The sequence below is a fragment of the Drosophila novamexicana genome, unplaced genomic scaffold (genome assembly GCF_003285875.2).
Source record: "Drosophila novamexicana strain 15010-1031.04,08,12 unplaced genomic scaffold, DnovRS2.1 tig00000108-arrow-pilon, whole genome shotgun sequence".
NCBI lineage: Eukaryota > Metazoa > Arthropoda > Insecta > Diptera > Drosophilidae > Drosophila > Drosophila novamexicana.
This window is the reverse complement of record NW_020824772.1, coordinates 4,542,511-4,551,219: the sequence shown is the minus strand read 5'-3', so window position 1 is coordinate 4,551,219 and position 8,709 is coordinate 4,542,511. Positions and strand designations below refer to the sequence as shown.

Below are 8,709 nucleotides of genomic sequence, written 5' to 3'. Positions count from 1 at the left end.
CAGTGATGATTTGTGAAATGCGACTTTTGGCCTCAGCTGCCAATTTAGGCGGCAGACTCTTAATGCTGATGCATGCGCTTTCGAAGAACAAATCATAGCTGTCGCGTTGTTGCATTGGCACAGCTTTCGGTGTCATCGTAATAGTGGGCGATTCTTTTTGTAATGACTCTTTTGTTGCCAGGCTTTGAAAATAGTCGTTTAACAACGTGCGATCTCGCACTATGCTCTGCAAAAGTTCCTCGCGATTTACCAGAGGCTTGGCCTTCAAGCTAGGACGCCTGAACGCCATTGTACAAATAAGGGTTCTATCTCATTCGTGGCTGAAAAATAATTTTATATATTATTTCAAATTGGTATCATTGGATATGTTTAAGCTTCTAGTTTCTTTAAATGCTTACCCTAACGTCTTCATAAAAGTTATTTGTTGTTGTCGGGATTTGTTTACAATTCGCCGACGCCGGCCAATAGAGATGTGCAATGCCAATCAAAAATATATCGATAGTTCGTTACAGGCGATGTACCGATTTTTTTATATTTTAAAATACGTATATTATGGAATAAATCACTCATATCCATTTTAATAAATCTATTTACAATTGCTGTACAAATTAGACCTAGTTATCTTATCATATATTTGCACCATAAGCCCGGCTTTCAATTTTATGTCTGATTTCCAAATTGCGGTTGAAGAGCAATACTTTGTTGTCCGGTGGCAGCCTGCGTTACCAGATGAGCACTGTTTGCTTTTGGCGTTGTCATTGGCAGCTCTGTGCCCGCGATATGTCCATTTTCACTATTATCCTTCAAGGCGCGCAGCTCTAGCTCACAAATAAGCTGCGACACTCGCATCTTTGCCTCTGCTACGAGTTTCGGCGAAAGCGCTTTAACACTGGAACTGACGCTTTCAAAGAACAGATCGACATGATTTTTCTCCCTTTGGGGCGGGTGGGGTAACTGAACTCCAATCAGCTCTCGGAAAGATTCCATTAGTTCGTTCTTGTCCTGTTGGATTTGCATTAACAGCTTGAGCCCCTCTTTATTAGACGCATTGTTAGGGCTGCGATTGGCTACACATTTGGTGATCGCTGGATTTGTTTTAGATGTATTTATTTTTGGGTGGTTTGAGGCCGTAACCGCCGCGTGCGTTGTTGCAATCGGTACAGCTTGTGCCTGATCCTGCGCGGTTCCTTCATTTCCTTCAAAGACTTGTGGGCTGCGAAAAAATCCACATAATATAACGCTAGCAATACATGAAAGATACTCACCTCTCTTCGATAACACCATCGGTGGTAATTACGGCAGTTGCCACCGCCTCCAAAGGGTTATTTTCGCGAACAGTAGGCACGGGCTCCTGTTTCACCGCTTTTAGTGCACGTTTCCTCTGGTGGTAGTATTTACTCCGCTCTTGGCGTACGCTTAACTCCTTTCGCACAGCACCTTCACCTTTGGTCACCAACGACTCCAAATTTCGTTTGTGTTTTGTTGTGCGTTCATGTCGGACCAAATGACAACGATTACAATCTAGACGACATTGACAAGCTCGGCAGAATGGCTTGTTCGGATCATCGGCGGAGCGCCTCAACCATGGATCGAAGAGGCTTAACCACTTTTCACAAAACTTTTGGCTATATTTCTGCTTTCGACATCCAGTTCTACTATTCAGTTTCACTTTAATCTTTGCTTCTTTCCTAAATATGCTTGAGCATTTTAATCGGGTTACACAATATTTATAATCAAGCCTTACCAGTCAGAATCTGAAGTATTTTCGGAGAAACTCATGGTATTTAAGTTGTGCTCCTTTATTATGGTTTGTTTTTTTTTAATTTGTTTACTTATTCGCGAATGGCATCGATATATCTTTCGATAGGTACGATACATCGATTAAAAATTGCTTTTCATCGTTTTAAAACCAGGCACTCGGTCCAAATCTCCAATAATTCCTAAATATAATTACGTACATTAAGAAAAATATTTTAAAATGTTTATTTAAGAAATTTATCACAAAAAATAGACGAGGTATTTCAAAAAATAGTCTTTAACCTAGACACGTTAGTTTTGAAGGACTATCTCACAGGCGTTTTTATTCCGAAACTACTTTTTGTTCAAATACTGTTTACAGTATTCCCAAATAAACAAAGATCCAGTCACATGGACATTCAGAGAGCGCACCACGCCAAACTGGGGTATTTCCACAGCATAGTCTAATAATGCTATCAGATCCACTGGAATGCCATGTTTCTCATGCCTGTAAGAAAAGATTTAAAATATCGTTATTATGCACGAACAGTTAGAGTTAAGTTAAAACGTACCCCAATAACAGAATACATTTTTCGGGAAATCTGAAACCTGCAAAACTAACGCTATGAGCTGTTTGCTCAGCACCAACAATTTTATATCCCATTAACTGATTCGCAATTAAATACTCGCCAAGTCCAGCCGGCTTTACTTCAATAATATTTAGCGTCTTTTCGGCGGTCATGCTGGAAGAAAATCGAGTCAACTAAAAGTTCAAGCAACAATATAAATTATATAAATACCTCAAATTCGTGAAATCGCTTTTGTCCACAAAAGACTTGGCACCCAATATCAATGTTTTAACGCCCAATACCTCACAGGTGCGCGCCAAACCGCCAAGATTAGGCAACTTATCTATGAGGGAGGCAACAACTATTAATTCCCGTTCGTTCAATTGTTCTTCAGGTTTGGATAAATTATTATAGTTATATATATCGTTGATGGGATTCATTTTCCGCTGTACATTTAAATTTGTCGTCTCAAGCAGAGCATCAGGTAAAACTGTTATTGGATTCTTTTTCGTTTTAAAGGCAGTTTGGGCCACTTCTACACTAGCTTTAAGCTTATCACAAGTGATTTTCTGTTTTTCATATTCGTCAAATGGCGTATTTGTCATATACAAGATAACATCAGCAGGGAAAGCATGATCAGAAAGTACTTTCGGCAATAGGAGGCGCGTTTCGTTTTCCAACTCGTGCAACTTTGCCCCCAAAGTCATTTCAATGCCACCCTTTAATGCACTAAGTAATGGCAATTCGATACTAGAAAATAAAACAAATTAGTTGAAATTATTTGGAAATTAAATTATTAAATATTACCTGCACTTTTCACACTTAACTGCGAGACTGTGTAGAACCAGCTGAGCGAGAAGACGGGTTTGATAGTGTGCTCCCATTGTAAGTGGCAAAAGCAGGCTTACAGTTTCTTGTAAATGCTGCAAGTTTAGAGACTCCCAATTCAGCAAACAATATATGTGAACAACGGAAATGATTGACATTTGCTGACTTGGTTTGAGTGACCCCAACGACTGCATTCGCTCCAACAACTGATGAAAACTTGGCAGCAGCTGAGCCACGAGACATTCATACATAAAGCAGATGTTTAGTTGATCATTGGGCGCCAGCACTGCGCCCCACAGATCGTCGGACCATTGGAGTCGATCTTTCATCATTAGGAGTGCTCTAGCGACGCGTATTTTTATTCTATGCTCTTTGCAATTTTCAAAATAACGCGGTTTCTTATCGTTCAATTCTTTGTTGATTCGCAGCAGTTCAGTACAGATGGCATGTACTATAACCTCTGATTGTTGTTTCGAAAAATAAATATATTTATTTCGTAATTTTACATCATGGAATGGTGTGTCAGCAATGCTGTCGGTGTAAGCTGCTTCAATGCTGTGGATAATAAATAAATTGATTTAACTGTTTGCACTAGCAAGCGCACTTACCGTGCATCCCCTGTGCTGACCTCGCCATCTAGTATGCCTTGTACAACCATGGAATTGGGCACTTTTCTTCCATTGATATTGATCAAGATGGACCAAACTATCCAATCATAGCGGTTATAAATAATATCTGTCAAGAGCTTCTTATTTTCGTCATCGCTCAAAAATTTTCCCGCGTACTTAACAATGCTCACAGCGCTGGGTAAGGAAAAAGGCAAATTTGTAAATATGCGTTTATACAAGTATGTAATTGGTTTGTCTTACGCGTTTTCACAGTTTGGATGCTTCTTTGAGAAATTGACCAAAGTTGAAAAGACCTTTGCTTCGTCTTCGATTCTTGTAGAACTTAATTCCAACTTTTCTGCTAAATGCTTAAACGTTGCTTTCGTGCCACATTCAAGCAGGTCGCATGGTTGCAAGTGCAGCTGTTTCATTGAAGTCCAGCTTACTATGTTAACCCGAACAAAGCAATCTACGCAGTGCTCCAGCACAAAAGACTTCTCATCCTTCGTTTGGCATTTAAATTGCTGCAGCAAATGTTGCTGCACTTCCTCAAGACTTGCGATAGTTTCGAACATTTCAGTATTCACATTATACCGAGTGCTATAGAAATCCAAACATATTTGCTTTAGGTCTGGATCCATGTATTTTAGACTAAACAGTGGAAACAAGCGCCACCAACCGTGTTCCGAATTAGGCAATTTGCTCAATTGCCTTATAAGTTCATATACTAAAATACTAATGCAGAAATTACGAACAATTATTTCGTAGCAACGTTTGCTAAAGTGAACAAACTCTGCTCCAATGTTCTCGCAATTTCGCATTTTTGTTGTCAAACGCTGATAGTCATTATAATAATCATCGCTCACGTTGAATAGTGTCTCAATGAAGACCATATAATCGCCCAGTGTCAAACTGTCTATGGTGGGCTGTAATAAAGGATTAAGCTCTGATCCTATACTTGTACAAGTGTGATATTGCAAGAGTAATATTTACCTTAAATAGCTCAAGCACGCGCTGGCCAGCTTTTTGTCGCAACTCTGAATTCCGTAATGTGCGAACCCGTGAGCTGAGCTGCAGTAGCACTTTTTTGTTAGTGAATGCACCTTTCTCCGGCTGCATTACGCTCAGCCAAAAGTGCAGGGGAACGGAGTGCCATGGCACTGTGACCAATGCTGCCAAAAAAGCCTGCGCTTCGTCTTCGTGTGACATAAATTTGTCCATATCTAACGCTGGCAAAAAGTAACTTTCAACATTGTACAGCTGTGTTCGGTTTGTGGCTGCCAGAAATTCAGGCAACAGCTTGACGCGGCATAATTTAGTTACATCGAAGCGGTTAAAGAAAAAACTTAAGGTCCAGCGCAGTACCAATATGTTATTGTCCTGCAAGAGTCGGACGTACAAAATGCGCAACCAGATCAGCCATTCGTCGCCTTGATTGCTTTCCGCGATTCGGGGCAGCAGCGTGCTCAACGTGGGCAGCACCAAATGCGATTGTTGCTCTTCCAGCGTCTCCATTATGACCACATAAGCGTACCAAACATGCTCATTGGATTTAAGACTCTCGAGCACGCGTGTACTCAGCCCGCCAGAGCTATCAGTTGCTTGCATTATCGTTAGGAGCTTCCGTAAAAGAAAGTACGCGGATTTTCGATGCTCGCGCTCCTCCGACTGCAGCAAACTTTGAATGACAGCATACAACTGGGATGAGCAGGCGCACTCCTCGCCCAGTTCAAGTACAAAATCATCAAAAAGCTGCACGAGGATTTGGGCTGCATGCGGTTGCCGATCGCTGCTCAAGCTTAGCGACCAGAGCTGTCGCAGCAGGAATTTGCCATCAATGCGAGGGAATTTGCGTGCATGAATTTGCACACAGATGAGCACGTTGGCCACCAGCTGGCGGTGCAGACCATGTGCACTGCCACCATCTGAGCTATCGGCGATGACAACCGAAATGAGTTTGTGAAATACCTTCGAGCCAAATCTCACATTCCACTTGTTGTTGCCCTGCAGTAGGTTATAGATGCACTGCAGCACACGTTTGAGAGCCAATTCATTGTGCTTATGCAAATCGATCAAATCATATAGCAGTTCATCAAGTTCGGCAATCTCACCCAATAAGTTTTGGTTTTGAATATATGTCTCAACTGCCTGCACAACCGCGTTAGTTGCTGTCGCCGTAGTTGCTTTTGTTGAGGGCAGTGACATTTTTAATGTTTAGCTAATTGTTAACAATTCGTCTGTTCTCTACTGCTGATTTTGTTATTACAGTTAAATGCAACCTGTTGTTATTTCACAAATCAACTCAATGCATGTACTGTTTATATATCGAAAATAATTAAAACAATCGATAGTTTTGCAGCAGATCTCAGTATTACAGCCTGGCAACGTTGTACCAATGTGAGAGATAGATACGATATTCGATTACCTTTCAACTGATCTGATTTCCACTGTCTGGCAGCGTGGTAATAACGTACATGAACTTTTCAAAAATTCATAAGTTGGAATTCTACCATGGAGCAAATATATAAAAGACAGATATTTAGCACACAATCACGTTAGGATTTTTATTGGACAAAATTAAATAACATATTGTATTATATATAAGTAGTAAAAGGAAATTTTCCTTAAAGGCTCTTCGGCTTATACTAAAAATATTGATCCCATTAGTAATTTGATCTGTTCTACCAGGCTTTCTACACCAATTAGCACTTATCGTCTTTCTCTTTATTTGCTTCAGCCAAAATGGCCATGCATTTTCTCAATTTTTCTTCATCATTGGATGGAGACTTGCTAGTTTTGGCTTTCTGTAACTTTTCCCGTTTTTCGGCCAGCTTTTTACACCTTTCGATCTGCTCTGGCGATTTGCTTTGATCTGACTTCTTTGCACAACTTTTTCGTTTTTGGCTTTTTTTCTCTTCAGCTTTGATGAGCCTTGCTTTCGCTTCGGCAGCTTCTTTGCATTTTTCTTCCTCAGACTTGTGCTTAACGTACAAGAGACGGAAGGATATCTTTTCTGCCTCCAAGGCATTTACAATCATAAGTTTCATAGGCTTGTCCGCATCTACAATTTGCATCTTGGTCATTTCCTCAATGCCCGCTGTCAGAATGCGCGCAAAATCCTTGCAACCGTTTACCATTTCCTCAGGAACAATCGGATACACTCCGCGAAAAATAATTGACTGTCGTGCTCTTCTTGGACTGCCCGTAAGAAAGACAATCGGACATTTTGGTCGAAACTGACTTACCAGCTGTGCCACAACCGGACTTGGGCTAGCTATAACTATGGCATTGGCTTGGCCCAAGGTAGCGATTTCAGTGATGCCCGAAGTAATCGCCAATATGTTGTCCGACATTGACGCTTTCATGGAGCTCCTTAAATCGTTTTGCAGGCGCTCGTACCATAGAACGTTTTCCACCTTTGCGCAGATATTCGCCATGCATTTGATGCACTCCACAGGAAACTTGCCCTTGGCCGTTTCGCCGGACAACATTACACAGTCGGCGCCATCAAATATGGCATTGGCGACATCTGACGCCTCGGCTCGAGTTGGTCTCGGCTTGCCAATCATGGAGTCCAGCATTTGGGTGGCACAGATAACTGGTTTGCCCACCTTGTTGCATTTGGCAATTATGGACTTTTGGGCTAGAACGACTTCTTCGGTGAGTATCTCGATACCAAGATCACCACGAGCCACCATAATACCGTCTGACGCTGCAATGATAGCATCAATATTTTGCATACCCTGTTGATTCTCAATCTTGGATATAATTTTTATTCGCTTTCCCTTGGGTCCCAGCACCTCGCGGATTTCGGCTAAGGCTGTAGCATTACGTATAAACGAAGCAAAGATCATGTCTACATCCTGCTCTATGCCAAACTGCAAATCGCATACATCCTTGTCGGAAAGGCTCGGCAAATCGACTGGAATACCGGGAAGATTAACACCTTTGCGAGATCCGATTTTTCCGCCATTAAGCACCTGGCACACAACCTCCTCGCCGCTTACTTCCTTAACAATCAACGAAATAAGCCCATCATCAATAAATATCAAATTTCTGGGCTTGACGATCTTGGGCAATTTGGGATAGTCTACGTAGATGCCATCCTTGCTGCCTGACGCCTCCAAGCTTTTATTAGTGGATAGCTTGATTTTATCTCCTTGCTTAAGTTCAATTTCGGCCGTATCGGAACCTGATAGCTGACCCGTACGTATTTCCGGTCCCTTGGTGTCCAATGCAATAGCCACCGGCTTATACGCGCTGATCTGCTGTGCATAGCAATTCACGGCCTCCCGCACCGCTTTTATGGTCTGACAATGATATTCATGTGAGCCGTGGGAGAAATTCAAGCGCGCCACGCGCATCCCGGCCTCGATGAGCTTAACCAAGGTTTCCACTTTATTTGTGGCGGGCCCAATAGTACATATGATGCCGCTCAGCGGGTAAGCCAATTTGGGCGCATTAAATTGCAGTCTGGACTTGTAATCCAATTGCGAGGCAAATGGACCGCGATCCAGACGCACCTTTGGCTTGTCTTCCTGCATGTTTCAGGGGAGGAGGTTGTTGCTTTTACCTACTATCAAAGGGTTTTTGTTTTTCACCACTTACAGTTTTCGCCTTGGCATCATTGGAGTAGCCAGATGAATCTACAGGTGCCCATGGCGGCAGACTGTGCTTAGGCGCAGACGCACGAGATGCGAACCGCGCAATCAACGAACCGAATAGCGAAATTTTGACAGATTAATTTGAAAATTGCACTGAATGACAATTTTGATCGATTTATAATTAAAAGCTGCGTTTCACTACGAAAGATAGTCCCATCTGACACTATGCAGACTCCACACTACGTAAAGTTATAATTTGTAAATATTCCAAATGAAAAACCCAGTAAAATCCCTTGAACGGTAAATCAACGCTAAATATAGCCCAATTTGTTGTTTATTCTCTGTAATTTGGTTTCGGAAGCT

General features: G+C 41.8%; 2 protein-coding genes across 2 annotated transcripts; both read right to left on the bottom strand.

The window, feature by feature from the left end:
* Positions 1-1,605: 1,605 nt before the first annotated feature.
* On the bottom strand, positions 1,606-6,036 carry LOC115771950. The gene is made up of 8 exons (XM_030717853.1): positions 4,736-6,036; positions 4,004-4,668; positions 3,743-3,937; positions 3,114-3,689; positions 2,538-3,056; positions 2,310-2,480; positions 1,745-2,245; positions 1,606-1,688 (listed from the first exon to the last, which is right to left on the bottom strand). The coding sequence occupies exons 1-7, from the start codon at positions 5,945-5,947 to the stop codon at positions 2,092-2,094; spliced, it is 3,492 nt and encodes a 1,163-aa protein (XP_030573713.1). The 5' UTR covers positions 5,948-6,036; the 3' UTR covers positions 1,606-1,688; positions 1,745-2,091.
* A 258-nt stretch (positions 6,037-6,294) lies between these two features.
* Positions 6,295-8,478, bottom strand: LOC115772026 (pyruvate kinase). Its single transcript, XM_030717956.1, has 2 exons — positions 8,351-8,478; positions 6,295-8,280 (listed from the first exon to the last, which is right to left on the bottom strand). Exon 2 carries the CDS (start codon positions 8,104-8,106, stop codon positions 6,445-6,447), a length of 1,662 nt encoding a protein of 553 aa, XP_030573816.1. The 5' UTR covers positions 8,107-8,280; positions 8,351-8,478; the 3' UTR covers positions 6,295-6,444.
* Positions 8,479-8,709: the final 231 nt, after the last annotated feature.

Bases quoted from the DNA above. Each gene is read 5' to 3' on its own strand.
- LOC115772026 (XM_030717956.1), bottom strand. From the start codon at position 8,106: ATGCGCGTGGCGCGCTTGAATTTCTCCCACGGCTCACATGAATATCAT.
- LOC115771950 (XM_030717853.1), bottom strand. From the start codon at position 5,947: ATGTCACTGCCCTCAACAAAAGCAACTACGGCGACAGCAACTAACGCG. The intron at 4,669-4,735 runs GTAAATATTACT...CCTTTATTACAG, and splicing joins GCGTGCTTGAGCTATTTAAG to CCCACCATAGACAGTTTGAC. The intron at 3,690-3,742 runs GTAAGTGCGCTT...TATTATCCACAG, and splicing joins GTCAGCACAGGGGATGCACG to CATTGAAGCAGCTTACACCG.